Raw genomic sequence first — 21,124 nt, 5'->3', positions numbered from 1 at the left:
CTTGGAAATAATTCCAAAATCGGTTGCGGAAGAAGAAGAGTGTCCAGTGTGTTATAAGTATTTTCAATTCAATTTTCTACAGTGACATACTATTTTCATGAAACAAATGAAAAAGTGTTGTTCTTATATTTTTATACAACTGAGAAATGTACATGTACGTACACATACGCAAAATGCTGCTTAAACACATAAAATCTTTTGGGAAGAACATGCTAAGAAAGCAGATTACCAGTAAGTAGACCAGTAACAACAAAACATAAGGTTATACATAAAGTCTCCATAAAACTCAATGTATATACATTAAAAAAAAAGAATTATGTTATCTCAAGAGTGTTCTTCCTTAAAATATTTGTCTGTTTTCAAGAGGTAAAATTACTGTTTCATTTGCAAACCATACATTCTCCTGGCTTCTATGAGCTCTCCAGAGAAAAATAATTTTATGCTGCTTAAGCTTGTAAATGATGAGAATGTTTTTCAAGGAAAAGTAAATTAACTCACCATGGGAATGTGATTTGCTCACTTCAGCCCAGATTCCTGTACCATGAGAATTCCAGTCATTATCCCTGGGAAACCTGATAAAAGAGGAAAAGTTCAGGTTTAATAAGCATCAGAACATGGTCATTTTAGTGTACATGCTTTAGTTGTTTTTTTTCATGTTGTCTTGTGGTAGTTGTCTAACAGAATATGTTGCTGTTATTTTTTTCCCAAGCTTCTCAAACCATGTTTATCTTTAAGAACAAAGCAGCACTTTTGAAAGGGGAATTGGTGTTAATAATGAGTTTATCAAATATTGTTCTGGATTAAATAACATCTTCCACGCACTAAGCATCAGAAACACTTCACTGGGTGGTGGCTTTTGGATGGAAAAAAGCTATTTCTATCTTAGGTGGAAATCTCCTTTTGAATTGTAGTTTTTGGAGCTTATAGTTGGTACATGGCCCATGTTTTGTTTGAATCTACGTTGCTACTATAAAAAAATCTCAATGATTTGATCAAGTCCAGCAGATACAGAAGGTATAATTGGGAAGCTTATATGTTTTTTGTATTTTTATTTATTTTTTAAATTTTCTACGATGGACCAGTGGCCTATCCAGGGTGTATCCTGCTTTGCTTGCTGGGATAGGCTCCGTCTCCCTCACAACCCTATATTGGATAAAGCAGTTAGAAAATGGATGGATGGATGTTTTAATTTTGAAAACTTTTCCTCTGTGTACATCTATAGAATCAATAAGAAGAGATAAAAATCATGCATGATTTCTGTCACATTATGCACTGCCAGAACCTTCAGAGCCATGCACATCCACAGCCATGCACAGTAGCCACAGCAGAATTAACACTGCTCTCACTGACATCACTACAAGCTCACAAGTACTTGACAAATTCCAGAGAACAGAGGATATTCTGGTTGACTCAAGCCCACTAAACCACAGTAGCTCAAAACGTATTGTATAGAACTGCTTGTTGATGCTGTATTCCCTCTCCAGGCTGTACAGGGTTTTTAATTTAACTAAAGTTGCATGGGGGTCTGTTGACCCATGTTTTGCTGTATTTTTGAGTGTGTTCCTGCATTTTGTAAAGTTTCAGGGTTTAATTTAAATTATATTAGGTCTTTATCAGTTAGTCCCAAAACTGACGAAACAGAAGTTTAGAAGTTTAGAAGAGCACCAATGGGGTAAACTGTCCCTGTCTGAGACAGCTTGTCATTTTAATGGGAGCAGAGTAACGCATTAGGCTGTCATTCTCTATGGCCAACAGAAAAAAAGCTTACCACAATACCAAAAGAAAGCTGTTGTTCATTTCTGCTTAAGATTTAGGATCTTTGTATTTAATCAGAAGTATTCATGACATTGGTTGTGGAAGGCATTGGTCTGAAAATGAAACAGGAGAGGAGTAAATGCTAAAAATAGTTTTGGTCTCTTTGTAAAGGTCCTGCTAGCTAGCATCTGCAAGTTTCCCGTACAAAACATGCTCTCAAATTACAGACAAGCTGCTAGCACCAATTTAATTTAAACAACATACTGTACTGTAAGTACTATCATTTGTACAGATCGAATTACACGGACAACACAGAAACATGGGAGAAAGGGAATCTGTTACCATGTGAGCATGAGCTGGATAGGTCATGTTTCCAGATCACTTGGCAGGGTCTGATTCATCATACAAAAATACAGAAAAATACACCTAAGTAAGACACAAAAGACTTTTCTACCAACTGCTACCTTTCAGATTTGTGACTTTTATTATGCCCTGTTGATATCTGTTACAAAAATATTTTTTGGTTATGTAATAACTACAAACATCTTACTTCCTCTGAAAGGAAGGTTGGGCATGAAAGTAATAAAAAGGGCTATCCATCTTTTACAGTGAAAGTGGGAGATACATTTACTATATCTGCTGCATTAAGTGGAGTGTATGTGCGAATACACTTCATGATTACAGTATACAGTATAAGCCACAGTTGCGGTGCGGTAGATCTTAAAAAAAGAATTTCTGTACTGTATGAAGCCACAACTCTTTTTACAACTTACAGATATGACTGGGACATCAAATATACAGTATATTGCTTACAATGGAAATGCATCAGATATCTCTATATATTTATATTTAGATACATAGTGCAGACATCCATTACAGTATTATGTGTTTCAGACTAAATAAGCAGTAATGCAGATCTGGATAGTTCATGAATAATTCTTATGGTAGGTTAATGATATTAAGCTTAGATGTGTTTCCAAAACACATGGTTAAATATAGCCGGTGCCTGCCAATTCACACACCCCCTGCATAGCTACGTTGTGCAATACCAACAGCCTGTAAAGTTTGTTGTAAACGAATCTCCTTGGTGACCACCATGAGGATGATCCTAAGATTTTCCAGAGCTTTATGTAAGAAGCATCATGACCAGTATCGACCTGTCCTGACAGCACTTCCCCTCTGAAGGCCTTGTTTCCATCAGCAGTTGATTAAAGGTGCATGTGTGGCCCACTTGGATGAGTTACAAATGTATTGACTTGTTTACTTAAAATGGAAGCAAACCTTTTGTGACCAGAGTCTTAGAAACACAAGGTCCCTCAACTATAAAGTTGTTGTGAATATGACTGAGTATTATGGTAATATGTAACATCGCTGAATGCCATTCCAGAGGGATGCCTTAAAAACAGACAGCTAAAGGAGCATTTAAATGTACTGTAGCTTAGCTAATCAAGAACCGCACACAAAATAAAATGCTCAGCAGTTCTGAAAATAAGGAATCATACAGTATCTAGCATTGTGAAAATCTACAGGTTTTGAGAAATCATATGTTTTGTTGTAAAATTGTACTGGATGTAATGTTATCCAGTACATCTAATGCAATAGAGTGCATCAGAATGATGTATAAAAAACGGTCTTACTTCTGAAATATCACATCTTACTTCTTTACTGCACTTCCCAGCCCATGCCTTTTCTGGGATTTGGATCACCACATCTATCCATGTTATAACCCCTTTGTTCCATACAGTGTCACAGTGGAGCCGGACCCTACCCCAAGCACAAGGCAGGATACACCCTGGACAGGTTTCCAGTCCATCGCAGAGCACACACAGACGCGCACACACTCACACCAGGGCCAGTTTTTCCCAGAAGTCAATTAACCTACTAGTATGATTTTGGACTATGTGTGGAAACTAGAGCACCTGGAGCAAACACATGCGAACATACTGTAGTAAGAAAAAACAAACTACACACAGATATCACCCCAGGACCAGATTTGAACCCAGAGCCCCAGCGCTGAGATGCAGCAGTACTAAATTATTACTTAATTATGTGGTTGAATAAAAAAACCTACTATAAACAAAAGCCTTGACTTGATCATCTAGCCATTTTTAAGAAAACAGTATACTGCTGTGCCGTTGTTAGTAATCCATTATTACACTAAATAAGTCTAATTATAGCAGTTTCAGTTCCATTTATAAATGCTGCTCCTTATCCGAGAGGTGATGCCATGTAAATAGCTGACCTCTGACTTATGTAGGATATTGCCTTGCTAGAATAGAGCAGGGCGTCTGTCTCTTGGAAAGAAGGCTGCGCTCTCCCTCTGAAGTCCTGACACTTCTTTCTGCTGAACGCTCATCTCTGATGTCAAGTTAATTTTAGCACCTCGCTGGAGTTAAAATTAACCAGTGCGGGGCTCTGATTTTCTAGGTGTGCAAAAGTCAGAACACAATAATGTTTGTTAGTTTTTTTTTCATGTACTGTACGTGTCTGCTTTCTGCGACAGCACTGCCTTCACAACTGCAGCACATTGACCACCTAATCACCTAATTTAGTTACGAGGAGCTTTTTTTAGGCAGCTATAAATGGGAAAGGGAAAGGGGATACTGCAATCTTGTGGAAAAGCCATCCCTTTCTTGGTTGGGAGTGAAATATATTTAAACAGTGGTAACAAATGTGTTTCACTTGGCTACACTGCATGCATCCCTGCTGTCATATGCATCTAGTCATATAGTCCACTAGCTAATCAAGGACTGTACATAGTTTCACTTGGGTAAATATAGCTGTTTATTTATATACATGGTGTATATATATATACTGTATGAGTGGAGCTTTGAGTCCTGTTGTATGCTGCTAGAGTTTTCAAACTACATTCCTGCATAATGGGAACCCAATACAGCAGGCTAAGTACACAGATGTTACCACGTTTGTTTGACTAAATGGAAACGTGGAATCAGACTTTGAGTTTATCCATAATTTCAGTCATTCTTTTTAATCCTGGAAAAAAATACTGACTTTTTTCACATAAATAGCAGATTAACAGCAAGGAATTCTTGGCCCATACAGTACACTGTTGGTCAATGTTTAGAGCCCCTTACAGACTCCCCCTTTGAAAGTGTATAAATGTCACAGTACTGTACAGAATTAAAAATATAATGATAGGAGGCATAAATGACAGTTACAGACCATTTATATTAAGGTATATTTTACATTACATTTTGAACAATGTTAACAAAATAGTTACATTTTAGAACAATGTCTTTCAACATTCCCATTAGTGACATCAAACACCAGTGACATCAGCTCTATGGTGTAGTCCAAGCTGTTTTTCAGACAGTTTAGGACAACCCAACTGTGCTCAAACAGTGATTTTCAATTTACTGAGGAAGTAGTACTTAGATATACAGTAGGCCTCCTTCCACTGAAGCCTTCATTCATTACTGTAGCTGCCCTAAAATGGATTTTAAACTGACAACTATCCTTTGCAGAGATGTGAACACTGGTGTAACTTGTTCAAAGAAATGAGCACACGAGTAATCTCGCATCTTCATTCTGAATTTGCATTGTATGTTTTTATTGCAGGCATTGTCCTTGATGTTTTATTTGTGGGTCTTCATTAAGTTAATAATAATTAGCTTGAGTTACCTGTAGTGGTTACACATTTAAGTACTGCTACTGGAAACACTTCACAATCAGCTAGCATTCCAGCACTCACACACTTCTGTCAGTCTGCTTGTGGCCTGATGCCTTTCTCTTTCTCCACCTCTCGCAGACAGTGAGATTGTGCCACCAGACTGCCTGCGCCCACGCTCCTTTACTGCTGTGCGGAGGTCTTCTCTGCGCAGAGAGGCAGACGAGGCCCGGCTCTCAGTCAGCCTCTGTGACCTCAACCTTCAAGAGGAGCATCTGCAGCTGACTTCGGCCGCATGCCCGATTCCACAGAATTCTCTCAACTCCCAGCAGTCCCACCTGCTGCCCTCTCACCTGGACAGTGACCTGCACTTCCACCAGCTGCGGGGGGCTCACATAAAGACCCTGGACGAGCAAACAGTGGCGCGCTCTGAGCACACCCGCGAAGAGAGGACTCTGGTGTTCACCAATCGCCCGCTCCACATAGGGGAGACCATCTTCATCAAAATCGCCAAATCCAATATGGCTCGTTCCGGCTCACTGTCCTATGGGGTTACCTCCTGCGACCCTAGTGTGCTGCGGCCCAGCGACCTGCCCTACAACCCCGAGTCCCTGGTAGACCGCAAGGAATTCTGGGCTGTCTGCAGAGTACCCACCCCCCTCCATAATGGCGACATTCTTGGCTTCTTGGTTAACCAAGAGGGCGAGGTCATTCTTAGCCATAACGGCACAAACGCTGGTATGCAAGTCTGCGTGGATAACTCCCGTCCGCTCTGGATGTTCTTTGGGCTTCATGGTGCAGTAGCACAGCTGAAGATTTTGGGTAAGTCTGATTTAAAAGTTTCAAAAACTTCAAAAATTTCATAATCGTGGGATTTGTATGCAACCATTTGATCTGATAAAGCTGTTTACAACATTAGAACATTTATTTTTCTTAATTCCTGAATGAGAGATCATGGCATTACTGGAAACAAGACAGGAAGTGGAGGGGAGGAGGGTTGGTGCTGTGGATAAGAATCAAGTTTTTCATTTGATTTCCATGCCTTTTTAAACGCCATAATCTACAAAAGCAGCATTTCAGGTTTTATTTTTACATTGGGCTGCTGTACACTGGCTGTACTGTTTTTATTAATTTGAATTGAAGCAATGTGGTGATGTATAAAACACAACTCACTATCTACTGAAGTTCAAATTGCTATTTTGAAGACGTAAGGCTTATTATTATTATTAGCATGTGTATTTTATTGTGTTAAAAGCTGGATAAACAAGACTATGAAGAATTGAAAGTGTCTATCCTTGTGTCTATCCTTTTATGGCTGTTTCAGCGCCAAAAATTGTTGCACTGTTTGGCTAATGCAGAAAAACCGTTTGCCTAATGACAGTCCATTTTGACTGTTTAATATAAGCAGTGCCTCATGACTTACTGAAACAGCTTAAAACCAGTTTAATGCTTGAACATTTGCTGAAGGGGAGAGTGAGTCAGCACTCAGGGTGCAGAGGGAATTTTCAAGAACAAAATGCAGACTGACTTTTTAGTAAATACCGTACTATCAATATTTTAAATACTGCTATACATCCATTACCAAAAGTGGAAAGCAGTTATATTGTACCAGTTGTCCGTGACAAGGAATTAAATGACATCTAACCTTTAAAAATCAAAGTCGAAGACAAGATTTTGGCCTAAGCCTCAAGGGACTCCACACCAACTTCCAAGGGTTGATGACAATCTCTACATAAGAATTGCTCTCTACACTTACCTTCTGACCTCTGGCATAATGCTTTTTGCTAGTATAACAACAAAGTTACCAACACAGGTCAAACCACTTAGTGGTACTGACATCTTCCCCTCTAGTGCTGCCATGCCAGTATGTTAGAGATATTCCAGCAGACAGGCCTTTTATTAATGTCACTGGCAACCTCACTGACTCTGATCTACATCCACATTTGCATCAATATAAATGTCAATTGTGGGTGGAAGACCTGGCCATATAATTGACAGATTGTCACCACTGGCAACAGAAACAAAAGAAAGCACTTTAGACCCCTTTTTTGACCCATGGTTTTGCATGAATCAGGTTACTTAGGCAAAAATCCCACTTTCACCTTCCGATTATTGTATAGTCAGCACATTTTTTCTTGTGCCTTTTCATGGTTTCCTTTATTGTCTACATTTAGTCAGCAATGAAGTTAATCTAAGCATAAAAAACATTTTTTATTACTGTAATAGAAATATTTTTTTCCTCCAAACCCTTATCTTAGTCATTGTATGCAGTGTCCTTGCTAGTTTACTGTCCTTTATCCATTTTATAATTTCTGAAACTTAAATTGGGAAGCATCCTAACACGACTGATTTCTTAAGAAAAATGTAGCTACAGCACTTGAGAAGAAAAAACATCACGTTTGTTGTTTAAATCTTCATCCACTTTACAATCGTCTACCTGTCTATTGAAACTAAGCTAGAACTACCCTTCTCAAAGGCAGGTACTATTGCATATAGAAAATGTGTCTTCTCTATAAGTTCATGATTTAAGGAAAAAAATGTAGTAACCACCTTTTACACCCTTTAAATGTTTAAATGGTAAAAGGTTTACAATTAGAACTCTGAAAAACAGACTTTTCTTGATTATACGAGCCCACTGATGTGAAGCTCATCAGGGAAATCTGAGGTGTTTCAAGAATTTGATATCAGCAAAAGGGTAAAGTTAGCCCCTATGAATGATACAACAGGAGCATACTTAGAAATATGCTTAAAATGTTTCCAGGAATAATTAATAAAATCACTTGAGATCCTTACCTTTAACATGTACTCTACTGTACATACACAGGCACACATGTACAGTAGATACAATACATAACTGGAATCCATGGATTGAACTGAATTGCAGTGTAGATAAGTAGTTCAAGTAGGTAGCTAGATCAGTGTGCATAGGCATCAATGGAACAAGTAAAGGTTTATTCCATGCTGAAAAGAGACGAAAAGAAAGACAATATTTCATCTGTGGAGCCTTTTTTGGGTGTCGGGTGCAAGAAAACCCTGTGTTTCTTCTCTTTTCAACATGGAATAAACCTTTACATGTTTTTTAGATACTGTATGTAGTGCCTGTATGAAGGAACCAACCTGGCTGTGGCTACACTCTGATAAATTAAGAGTGTGGAGGTTTTGTCCCCAGATGGTGATAAATATGCTAGAATCTGATGTCCAAAAATGTTGTGTGTGCCAAGGAGCACAATGTAATTCATTGGGAAGAAAGTGCCTAAAGTCACCCCTATTGAGCCTCAAAACATATGTTGTGTGTTGCAAATACTGTAGGACATTCCAGTATGTCTACAGTATCACAGCACTACATTAGGTACATCTACTGTCCTTTACTTTTAGGATGAGCATTCGTTCTGTTATTAAACCTTTTTAATAAAGATGCTCTTGGACCAATAATAAAGTCAGCCCTGTTAATTCAGTCATATTGTTAAGTAAAGTGTTTAAAGAAGACTTGATATACAGTACCCATTAAATGTCAGAAAGGTCATTTTATTTGCCATTTTATGCCAGAAATGGGGAAACTGCATTCTGGTGATCTAAAATCACTTACACACAGAGATTAAGTTACTGTATTTAACGTGAATTGGAAGGTTTTCCATACATGCTGTATTGGACAAGAAAATAGCATTGTTGTTAATTCCAAAGTGACAGTGTTTGCCTTTTTAGTAGGCTTCATGATCTTGTTAGCGAGATGTGCAGTAAGAATTCTAGGCCATGATGAAGTCAGTCAGTGTTTAGCGGAGTGCAGCAATGTAAGCTTCAGCTCCTTCAAGCATGCATATTCACAACTACTGTACAGTAAATCTTTCCCTGGTTGGTTCACTGAACTTTGAAGGTCGCCTCATACGCACCCACAACCTGCACTTCATTAGTTTTGGAACTTAAACTGGCTCTTCTCGTTCTGCTCCTGAGCTGGTACTGCGGGTTAATTCTGTGAAGGGTGAAACGTGGAACCTGATGGAAACCAGTGACAAAAAGCATCACACAATCTTTTTTGCCGAGACAAATCTTTCTAGGTACAGTATATTGTACTTCAGGACCTCTACAGGTTTCATAAGCTCTTTCTGAAAAGTATGTCATAAACAACATTCAAGAACTCAACAATCTCTGAGTTTCTCAGGATTTGGAAAAAATAGTGTGATAAACGTTTGTTTTGTCACATTTGCTTGGGCTTTATTGTTTAACATTGTGAACTCATATGTAACGTTAGCATTAAAATTTTTAGCAATAGGTACTGTCCAGTATTTGTTTCAGATAAATCACAGGTCTAAATAAGACTCCCCTGAGTTTAATAAAAAACTGACAGAGGCTTCCACAATTCTCCTTTTCCTAAGGTTTCTTCCCCGTGTCACCCAGAGGAATCCAACTGACCTATTGAAAAAGGCTTGGTGTCTAAAATCTACATTTTGATAATGGAGGTTCCTATCAGGGACTCCAGTAGTCACCTTTTTGTTAACTGTTCATCTACTCTGCCTTTGCATTTCAAATTTCCAAATTATGAGGTAGGCCTGTGGTTTATGATATAGGAGGGATGCTATGCAAATGGTAAGAACGCACATTATTTGAAACTCAAAACCAGTTAATTTAGGGCATGGCTTTTGTGGAGAGAATTTACACTTCTGTCTTGTATCTGGCGTCAGTAATATATCACAACACTGGAGGCAATTAACATTCAATTTGTCTAATGATTTCCCATTCAGCAAAGTTAGAGGGAAATAGCAAGAGATGAACCATTTCCAGGCTGCAAAAAATGAACCTTCTCGAAAGCTTGTGCATTAATTGAAGCCAGATTCCTTTATTTGATTAAAAAGCTAGCATTAAAAATGAGCACAGTCTGCTTGGAACACATCCATGATAAAGACAAATATTAAAATAAATAAAATCAAAGACTAGAAAAAATTGACAATAGGCGTTATTGTTGAAGCTTATACAGTATGTTCATATCAAATGGTCAGTTAACTGTGAGCAGCTGTAGAGTGTTAAGGCCTCCTTGCATTTGCTGGGCCTTGTACCGATTATTGTTGTTAACACTGTGGTCAGGCACACTTGGCTTCCTGAGACTGCTCAGTCTTAAGGGGAATATTGCACGCTGTAACTTAGTAAAGTAGCTGTGTCAGCATGCGTAGACTGCAAAGGAACAGGTAAAGGTCTATTCTGTGCTGAAAGGAAAAGAAAAGAGACACAACGGTTCAGCTTTGGAGCCTTCTTTGGCTCCACAGCCAAAAAGTTGTGTGTCTTTTTTTTTCAGTCGGTGTCATATCTCCTCAACCTGATGATAATATTAATAAAATTGCTTACACTTATGAAGGCTTTTCTGGACACTCCACTCAAAGCTCTTTATACAGTAGGTAATTGGGACCCCCCTCCATCACCACCAATGAACAGCACCTGGATGATGCGACGGCAGCCATAGTACACCAGTACGCTCACCACACATCAGCTATTAATGGCAAGAAGAACAGAATGATGAAGGCAATTCATAGATGTGCATTATTAGGAGGCCATGACTGGTAAAGACCAATGGGAAATTTGGCCAGGACACTGGGTTTAACACCCCTACTCTTTCCAAAAAACACCCTGGAATTTTTAATGGCCACATAGAGTCAGGGACACAGTTTTACATCTCATCCATAGGATGGCACCTTTTTATAGTATAGTGTCCCCATCACTATAGTGTGGACTTAGGACCCATACAGACCAAAGGGTGAGCACCCCCTGCTGGCCCCACTAACACCTCTTCCAGCAGCAACCTTAGTTTTTCCCAAGAGGTCTCCCATCAGCTACTGACAAGGCTCACTCCTGCTGAGCTTCAGTGGTTACTAGTTGTGAGTTGCAGAGTGATATAGCTGTTCTCTGTCCTGTTTCAGAGCTGAGCTCATTACATTTACTACATTAACCACTGTAGTGCTTAAAACACACAGTATATCACCTGTATTTCTTGCAAACCTGTTTATCATAGAAGCAACTTTAGCATATAGCCTGTAGCGCTATACATATTATCCATATATTGTTCAATCCACAAAACAACAAAATTACTTGTAACTTAAAAAATATATATTTCACATTGGTATTTTACTTTCTAATGCCTTCTTTATTATTTTTTTTTGTTCTGAATTGTTAAGTTAAAGGTCCTGGCTAGAGTATTTTAAACCTCATCTCAGCATGATTTTTTAGTACAAAGATTGCTGTGAGGTCTCTAACAGTTATCCTTTACTTGTAAGAAATAAGTTTTCCAGAATCATTAGACATCTAACTAAAGGTTAATTTCATCAAAAAAGGGTAATGGCTGAGTTTAACTTTTTAATTGTGTCTCATAATAATACAGTAAGTGCAATGAACATGTGATTCTGCAATTTCAGTGATATGGGACAAAAAGTGTTTTGACCTTATACAGTAAGTGCTATAAAAAAAACAATTAATTAGCTCATACACTGTTGGTATAGTCAATAAGGAAAGCTTTAAAATTTTGCAGACATCACTTTTCATGGCTCTTCACAGGATTTGTGTGAAACTATCAATTAACACACAGAAGTATACTCGGAGTGAGATAGTAAATGTGTTTTTTTAGCCGTGAAACACCCACTGACCTTTACAGCTTTTATTGAGATACAAGAATGTTCCCTTTTAATTTGCTCTTTTTGAATTACCCTGCTTTTTCAATCTTTGTTTTGACAAATACTGAGATAAGAAGAATTCTCATAGGGTTTTCTTCTAAACAGTGCCAATCTTTTCGTTTTGATGTTCCTTAAACATTATCTCAAGAAAAAAGAAATCATTGACAATATCCAGTATGGAACATCATTAAAGGTACTTCAAAGGTCTTCATCTCCCTCAATCTCGGGACACTGGGCTGCAGAGTTTATTTCTGGGCTGCAGGGGAGGTGAGGCAAGTTTTTACGAGGTCTTCATGGGTGCATTATGTATTCCAATAATCTTTGACACTGTTCATGCTCACTCTGCCACCTACATCTGCTCCAGAACTTAGTCCTTCTGTATCACTACCTTCAGTTCTGCATCTTCGCCCACATCTCCTCGACAGCTTTGCTCTGCTCTCTCCTGCACTGCAGGGGAGTTGAAGACAAGTGTGCGCCTGCTTGACTTCCTGTGTGGAGATACACAGCAGCACACACAAGCCCTGACTCACGTTTTCTTCACACTGAGATCCACTTTCACAGATTGATTCTTAAATGACGAATAATGGGCCTGGATGACATATGAGATAAGGCTTCTAAAAACATACCAGAGACTCTCTTGTTGATGTAAATTATGACCTTGTGTTTCTAGAGTTAAATGCAGCTACAAATCAAGATGGAAAGTACAAATTTTTATTGGGCTTTCAATAGTCAAGTCCAGCTTGTGATAGTCAATTGTTTGCCAAGTGTATTTAATCATACTGTAGGTTAGGTTCCTAAAGAGATTTACAGGACTAGATCAAACTGTATTGATCAAGTCCTGTAAATTAGGATGATGTGATGTATCTATGGCAAAAAGACTACTGAAAAGGCACATTCCTCCACAAATGGAATAGGACAGAATCTCATAAGACTGCATCTGCAACCTGGTGTAGGCCATCTGTTGCGGCTGTACAGTAGAACTTGTATCATTTCCATCAGTGGCCACACATGCTACTAGCCTATGATGTTCAGTACTTTGTAACGGATACTGTTTTTCATTGCACTGTATTTACATTGACTTTGAAAAATTGACAACATAGAATAAGGAGCCAAGTAGTTTGGGACATTGATTTGAGAAGCCAGGACTTGATCTTGTTTCCGCCCAACACCAGAAAAGTGAGAAGGTTAGGAAATAGGAATGCTTATGCATAAATGCAGAAGCACAAATCAATATTTATTTTAGATCTGACCGTTTGCAATCACAGGGGACAGAGAAAAAGCCATGCAACTTTGAAAGCAGCTGTGTCATGGGTACAAATTATCTGGTACATGGTCCAGAATTTGCTTGTGTCTAAAGGGCACTGTGTGGGTAGTTGTACTCATGTGTAGATGATTGTTGGAAAGAAAAGCCCTACAGTGTTGTGACACACAGCACGCCACACCTAAAGCTCGAGCTTTGCTCAAGCTTGTGTTGACAGTTTATGTTCTATGTACTGTATTTTTTAGCCTTTGGGAATGGTTACAACTTGGCAGTTAAATCCATCTCTGGCAAAGGAGTGAAAGTCTTCCAATAAAATGCCTTTAGTGCATAATGGAGACAGGGAAAGATGATACGGGGGGGGATTATAACTGAAAAGAAGCATCCCAATCCAATCTAGGCAGCGGGATTTTGTTGGAAGCTTTGAGAGAGAGCCAAGGTCCCTTCAGGGCTTACATAGACACAGATGAATGTAGAAAAGGCTGTCAGAAGAGGACAAAGGGTAGTCACCTGAACACTAGCACTGTTTTCAAAACATTCAGAAAAGTACCATGGGATCCCATGTTCAGCTTAGTATGAAGTTAGTGTACCCACAAATTTCATAAGTGGGTCTTCTGACACAATCCATTGGGGCATAGCACCCTAAAAACTGAACATTGGGTCTCATTAGTTAATGAGTCAATCTGGTTGCCACATGACCCATTTTTTACACAAGCAGCCATTAATTGTATATTATGACTAAAACAGAGACCAATCAGGTAACTAAACAAATCAGCAATACTCGTATAATAACATGTAATATGTTGGGGCATATTGGAGTGGAACAGTTGAGTAGTGATTAGTATTGCTGCCAACCAGTTCAATCCCCGACCTGGAGTGCTGTCTGAATGGAGTTTGTATGTTCTCCCTGTGTTCATGTGAGTTTCCTCCAGGTGCTCCAGTTTCCTCCAACAGTCCAAAGACATACAGTACAGTCCTGGTAGGTTAATTGGCTTCTGTGTGTGTATGTGTATACTCTGTAATGGACTGGCATCCAATCTGGGGTGTGTCATTTCTTGTGCCTGTCGCTTGCTGGCAAGGCTCTGGCTCCCCTGCTACCCTGTATTGGATAAAGCGGTTAGAAAATGAATGGATGTAGCATTATAAGCAATATCAATATAAAACATGAATACAGATTCTGCACTAGAAGACTTTGTTGTGCTATATAGCTCCCTCTTGTTTCTGTGGGAAGCAGATGTTTAAACCTACTGTTAATTATTAAGGAATATATGTTTAAGGTACAGTACATTCTTCTGATAACAGTAGGGTTATGTTTCCATCTCATGTTTTTTGTGAAGTTATGCTCATTTTTTTTTGCCTCTTCGTAAACAATTTAGGTAAAATGAGGGGAACTTCCATCGTCTGAGGTTTCAAGATTCAACAAGACAGAACGTACCAAGTCAGTTTACTATTGATTTTAATTTGTTGTTTTGGTACTTACATGTCCAGTAGTCCAATATAGACAAGTTATTGTCTGAAGTCAGATGTGAGCTCTCTTTTGGGGAAACAGGAGAACATTTAGAAACAAAAAAGCCAGACAGTCTCTTACAGCCTCCTGACTGTTACTAGGATCCCCTATCCTAAATCTGTGTATCAAAGCAACAAAGACAGCAAATATTGCTGTTGCATCCCCGAGTGTCAGCTGGTGTCTTGTGGGGAATGAGCTCAGTCATCTCTTAAAATATCATGGAGCCAAACTGTTTAGGTTTTTGACTTGATCAATCAAATCAAAGGCAACAAAAGCCACATAATCCATTTGACAAAAAATGGCCATATCTTTACATTCCTACAAGAAAGTTGGTTTTGTTGTCTGCAAACCTTTATTTTTAAAGTCTCTTTCCATTGGAGAAAAAGGGTTTCTATGGGAAACACATTCAGGAGAAAGAAAAATGTCACCTGTGGGTTAATGCATTAAAACACAAAAAATGGCTTCAGCACAGAAGATAATAAATTATTAACTGCAAATCTTGCTTACGGCATGCTCTCAACACATCATATTTGTGCACTTGCATGCTAATAAATGGACTATACAGCCATCTTAAGCCTCTTTGATTCTTGTGTTTTAGATTGGCTGGGAGCCACCTCCTGACTGGCTTTTCTCAGGTTTGAGTGTTCACGAAATGAAACGACAGCTGTAGGCCGACCAAATTGAGGTCACCTTTGTGGGCCAGGATTAGGACCAGCCTAGTGTAAAACTGAATACAACAACTGCATTCAGATACATTTTTATTGATATCATGTTACCAGAACAAGCCACATATTACCAGAGGTAACAAGCCACACCCTGACTCGGCAGCAGTCAAGAAATATAAACAAAAGCACTGCTGCACTTGGAAGGTACTGTAATACCTCTAAGGGGATTATGTTCAGGAAGGACAGGAGTAGTTTACCACTTAAACTGTTCACTTGCCACTTTTCCATTAAAACTTAGAAGGCACCAACAATGTACCCTCTAAGAGTTTGTAACACAAGGAAGCAGTCGTTAATTATTGAGAAAAACATGGAATTTCTTTTTCATTATGAAGGGAAAACAGTTTGGCAAATATGCTGTTCATCGATTATTAAAAATGAATGAATTGACTACCAAAAAATGAGGTAGGTCAGATAAGGGAAAGAGGCCAGTAAACAACAGTTAACTTCAACCCCTTGAAGATACTTGAGTGGCTTTTTCAAGTTATTGTAGTACTATGTAAATTATAGTATAAATGGTGTTGCAAGGAATGAACCATTCTGTCTGGTTCATTAAAAGTCTTCTCAACTTATTCTGTCCCATCATTATACCATTCAGTATTTATTATACATGTTTACTGTACATCACATTTACATTCATGCAGTTTGCCAAAACTTTAGGTGGCTTTCAGTCAAAGGAAAACACACTATACTTCAAAACTGTAAGAAAATCCATACATTGGATAAACCTACTGTATTTGAAAAACTTCATATTTATATTCAATTCTGTATTCTGTGAATTGAATATTCAATTCTGAATATTCAATTCAATTCTGGCTTAACATTCGACCCACATGTACAGCATACTGTCAAAACATATTTTTTTCACCTTAGAAATATAGCAAGACTACGCCCTATGCTATCATTAACTGTGACTGAAAAGCTGATCAACATATTTGTATTCTCTCGAATTGACTACTGCAATGCTCTACTCCCTGTGGTATCTAAATCTACTCTGAACAAGCTGCAGTATGTCCAAAATTCAGCAGCCAGAATCCTGACCAGGTCTAGTGCAAGTGTTCACGTTACTCCTATCCTGGAGTCCTTGCACTGGCTTCCGGTCAAATTCTGCATAGACTTTAAAATCCTCATGCTCACCTATAAGGCTTTACATGGCTTGGCACCTCAATACCTGTCTGAACTTTTATCGCCCTACTCCCCACCTCGCAACCTCCGCTCTTAAAATTCTTCCCTCCTTACTGTCCCCCAAGCCCGTCTACATTGTATGGGCAACAGGGCCTTCTCCTGCTATGCCCCTAAGCTCTGGAACTCTTTGCCCAAGGATATTAGAGAGTCACCTTCTCTAAACTCCTTCAAATCCAGACTCAAAACCTTCTTCAGAAAAGCCTTTACTTAACTGGTTCCATTCTTCACCTCTCTGCTCTTCTTAATACCACCTTCCACGGTCTCCTCTATTGTTATTGTTGTATTGTTGTAATTATAATTGTGTCCTATCTTGTGAAATCTTCTTATTTATTGTTGTAGTCTTCTTATTTATTGTTATTGTCATCCTGTAAAGCGCTTTGAGAAGCCACCTTTAAAGGCGCTATATAAAATAAAGTTTTTTATTATTATTATTATTTATTTCTTCTTAAGTTTTGAAGTCTGTTTTCATTAAGTTTTTTTATATATTTTCTTTCTGTAGGAAACACAGTTGGGCGATAGAAAACCTCACCAGCAGGTTAATGCATTAAAGAAAACAGGTTAAGAGGCCAAAACATAGTGAATTATTAGCTACTAATCTTGCACACAGGGGGCTTACACTCTGAACACAACAATATTACCACATTTGTATGCTAATGAATGAGCTACACAGTAGTAGATTAAGGTTTTTGTGGCATTTGCACACTGTTGAAAAGTTGTAAACTGTGCAGCTTTGATCCATACTTATCTCGGCTCATCACTTTTAGAATAAGGATACATGTAAAATTTGTCTCATCTTTCAAAATGCCATCAAACACATTCTACCTTAGGCACTTATACTGTATGTATTCTTCTAACAACAGTTTCCACTTCTGTGCCTTAATACTTTTTCTCACCAATTGTCAATCCCTATTCAGAATGCACCTTGATGCACGTTCATAGTTCCGTGCTCCAAGTTGTTCCATAAACTACTTTTTATTCCAATTTCAGCTAAAAAGAAAAAAAAATATTTTTAGGTGTATTCTAAAATATCATTTTTTTTATTTATGTAATGTAGTGTAGTGACTGTTCAAACAATGTACTGTATTTGCTAAACAAAACTGGGAAACTGCCTTGCAGATCTGCACTGTGTAGCTTGAATTCGGTGGAAATTAAAGAACTGAGCATTTATTCACATACTGTAACTCTTTTTCTGCTTGCAGAGCCCAGTATCAGTTTTGCCTGGAATGCTATCACACAAGGAATCCTTCATTAATTAACTCTGGTCACAATTCCAATTCATTTTATGAATATAACCGTTTATTCCCAATCAGCCTGAAAGTGCTCCGTGGTAACTTCTCTAAGACAGTTTTATCAGTCTTACGTTTCCTTTCATTTGAAGATCTATGATTCTTAGTTGACTGCCAAAGCTAAATTATAGAGTAACTTCAAATAGTCATGGTCAGTTTTTCTCGTTTCACTCATACTGCACCTTTAAACAACATGTAAAACTTACCCAGTGTTCTAAAATAGGCTCTTCATCGATTCTTACATTTGTGTCTTAGCAGTTCTATCTCATTTATTCCATGAAAATGCTCTTACTGTATAAAGTCAGGATGTTTACAAGAACAAACCTGACAATCAAAGACATCTAAACTGTTTTATTGGATTAGGTGGTAGCTATCAGAGAGAGAATACTGTAGGAACTGAAAAACAATTCTGTCATAAAAGGCTAGTGCCTGAATTCCTTCTGCAAAACAAGATTAAGTTACCTTCTAATCCTCATATTTTCCAAAAGTAATTTAGGCAGCAGTCATGTGTCAGAGAATTGTTTCATTTCTTCAAAATCCTGTAAAATGCTACAGTGGTTGAGTAATACATAGACATACTGTATCTAAGGGTCAGCTCCTTTTCAGTTATAAAGTGCACTACGTGTGAAGGTGTTTACAAGCATGTTTATGCCAAGCCCTAGAGGCACTGCTACACATTCTGCTTGTGTCAAAAAAAACGACATGTTCCTTTGCAGAAGCCAGCAATGACCACATCCCTCTTTGATTTTACCAGGAGCTTGTAGAGAAAAGCAAGTGACTGCTTACTACAGTACATATTGTGTAAAGAACATGGCAAATAAAGTCAAGATTACATCTGCAGAAATTTTCAGGTCTGTCATACAGGAGAAATATTGGGTGGATGAGAACATTCTTCATGTAAACACAACATCTAGACTTCAGCTCTATTTCACCTTGGAGACCTTCAACTGATATACACCACAAACCAGTACTTCCTTTTTTTATGCATTTTAAAAGAAAACGCAAATCAACTCCGTTGGACTGCTCCTCTTGCACATTGTAGCTTTATTGTACAAAATAAGGAAAGCACTACGTTCTTCAAATGTTGAAAATGTTGCAAAAAACAAATCCTTGACTCAAAGAACATTTGAACTGTGACCAAGTATAACATGAATTCAGGTTAACATACTATATTATGGAGCACAGAACATTGGGTTAGTGTGTAAGGTTAATTCTACATCAATGTGCTGCATTTGTGCTTCCAGGTTCTACACACTTACCTGATCCACGAGGGCCCTCAGCTCCCAGCTCCCCTTCCTCCACTCCTAACACCCCCACAGGGCTATGCAGTGGCAGCTCAGACCCCACCCTCAATGCCAGTGGCTCTGGCGCCCTCTGCAGCTCCACAGGAGGTAAGTACAGCTGGTTCTCCATTTGGCATTTAGGAGGTTTTCATTCAGGTGAAGCATCAATGTCTGTAACGAGGTCATGAGCGAAAACGAGACTGATCCTTGCAAGTCAAGACATGATACGTGTCACTTCTATTTTTTACTTGCATCTCTTTTCCTCTATGCTTGCCTATGATTTGCCCTTAGGGGCGAAGTTTTCTGTACACCCCAAGCGCAGTCAGATGGATTTCAGGGGCAGAACAAACATTTTAGGTTATTATACAAACATTTAGCTGTAGAGCCACACAGTGTTAGTATTGAGAACCAGGATTTCACTGTTACGCAAGACTTACTTTTGTGGTCCAATACAATTTCAGCTATCAAAACTCTTTAACCTCAGTTCAATTTTCTTCACAGACTGTATTTGAATCCTCATAGATGCTGCTGTAATGAATCTTGTCCCCAGTATCTGATTTGCATTTTGTCTATGGGATGCTATAGGTAACTTTTTTCACATGTTTTGGGAGATATGGTAATGTTTTAGAAACATTTACTCGTGGTTTCTTCTTCATCTGCTAGTCTAAACAAAGCTATTTTTTGCTCTCACCTAGTACACTAGCCAAATGATAATTCTTCATGCAGCAAGAGAAAGATCCGGTTGACTGATCTTACTGCTGTTAAAAAGATCCCCTCCCCTGACATCCCCTGGATCACTCCTTATCGCAGCATTGTTCATGTGGAACATGCTACTGCTCAGATCCTAGAGTGCTGCTGTTGACACTGTCAGATCGTTATTGCACATACTCCTACAGTACTATAGCTGTCTATTTTAGGATTCCCTTTGTTTCCAGAGGGCTATCGTTGTATTGTTCTGCTATGTTTTTAGAAAATTAATCAAAATTGCTTTACAGAAAATATACTTTTTTCAGACTAAGAAACAGGATCCAAATTCTTATGTTTCTTATAATATTGTCACAATCTCCTTAAGAGTTATCAGTAGATAACTGTACTACTTATATTGTACTACAGTACATTGCTTTAAAAGATGTCCCACTGCGACAAAAAACACACATATCACACATTATAAATCGACAAGCACTTATAATACACAAGAATATCAAAGAGTACGAACTAAACAGCAGTACAATATTATATGTATATCAAAACAAACAAAAATAAGTGGGTGACACCCCTGGATTGTCGCTTTTAAAAGAAATATCTTGATCTGAGCTGGGTTAAATCTCTGAAATGGATTGTAGTGCTCCCTTACATGCCTGCCTACACATGGTATTTAGCATTTTCCTGGAAAAATATGACCAGAAGGGATCTTAAAGGATTGTGGCAATATATTCAGTCCAATGTGTGATGTCATGATGTTGGGGTGTTTTCCAAGATCTCGTTAAAACACTTTACAGACCAGTTTCGCTAGAAAGAAAACTGGCTTATAGGATTTGAGGACTTCTACATCATCCAGCTGAAACAAATTATGGAACAGCTCAATTGTAAGGATCACCAGATATTTTGTTACTTAGACACTGATGTTTTTTTCAGTACCAAACCAGCAGAAAAACCTTTATGCCATTTACAGTTTTGCTAATGCTTTTGTTTTTGTAATCAGCAAAAATGAAAGTGGTACACTAATAACACCTTTACTTTGAAACCAAAATGAAAGATATCCTACAAAAGAATAAAACAGTTTTTCAGGAAAAAATAAGTAACATTTATGTTTCCAAAAAGTTTTGCCAGGCTTTTTCTGTTGGTCATGA

At 38.3% G+C, this 21,124-nt stretch overlaps 1 protein-coding gene across 2 annotated transcripts in view; it reads left to right on the top strand.

Annotated features, from left to right (window-relative positions):
* Positions 1 to 21,124, top strand: part of neurl1aa (neuralized E3 ubiquitin protein ligase 1Aa) — a 113,094-nt gene that overhangs the window by 86,223 nt on the left and 5,747 nt on the right. For both annotated transcript variants that reach the window (XM_015347660.2, XM_015347661.2), the window contains exons 4-5: positions 5,525 to 6,205; positions 19,236 to 19,382. In XM_015347660.2, coding sequence (XP_015203146.1) covers positions 5,525 to 6,205; positions 19,236 to 19,382 — 828 coding nt within the window. The remainder of the gene's footprint in view (positions 1 to 5,524; positions 6,206 to 19,235; positions 19,383 to 21,124) is intronic.

This window comes from Lepisosteus oculatus, chromosome 4 (genome assembly GCF_040954835.1).
Source record: "Lepisosteus oculatus isolate fLepOcu1 chromosome 4, fLepOcu1.hap2, whole genome shotgun sequence".
Lineage (NCBI taxonomy): Eukaryota > Metazoa > Chordata > Actinopteri > Semionotiformes > Lepisosteidae > Lepisosteus > Lepisosteus oculatus.
The sequence above is the reverse complement of the archived record's forward strand: the minus strand, read 5'-3'. Positions and strand labels throughout refer to the sequence as shown.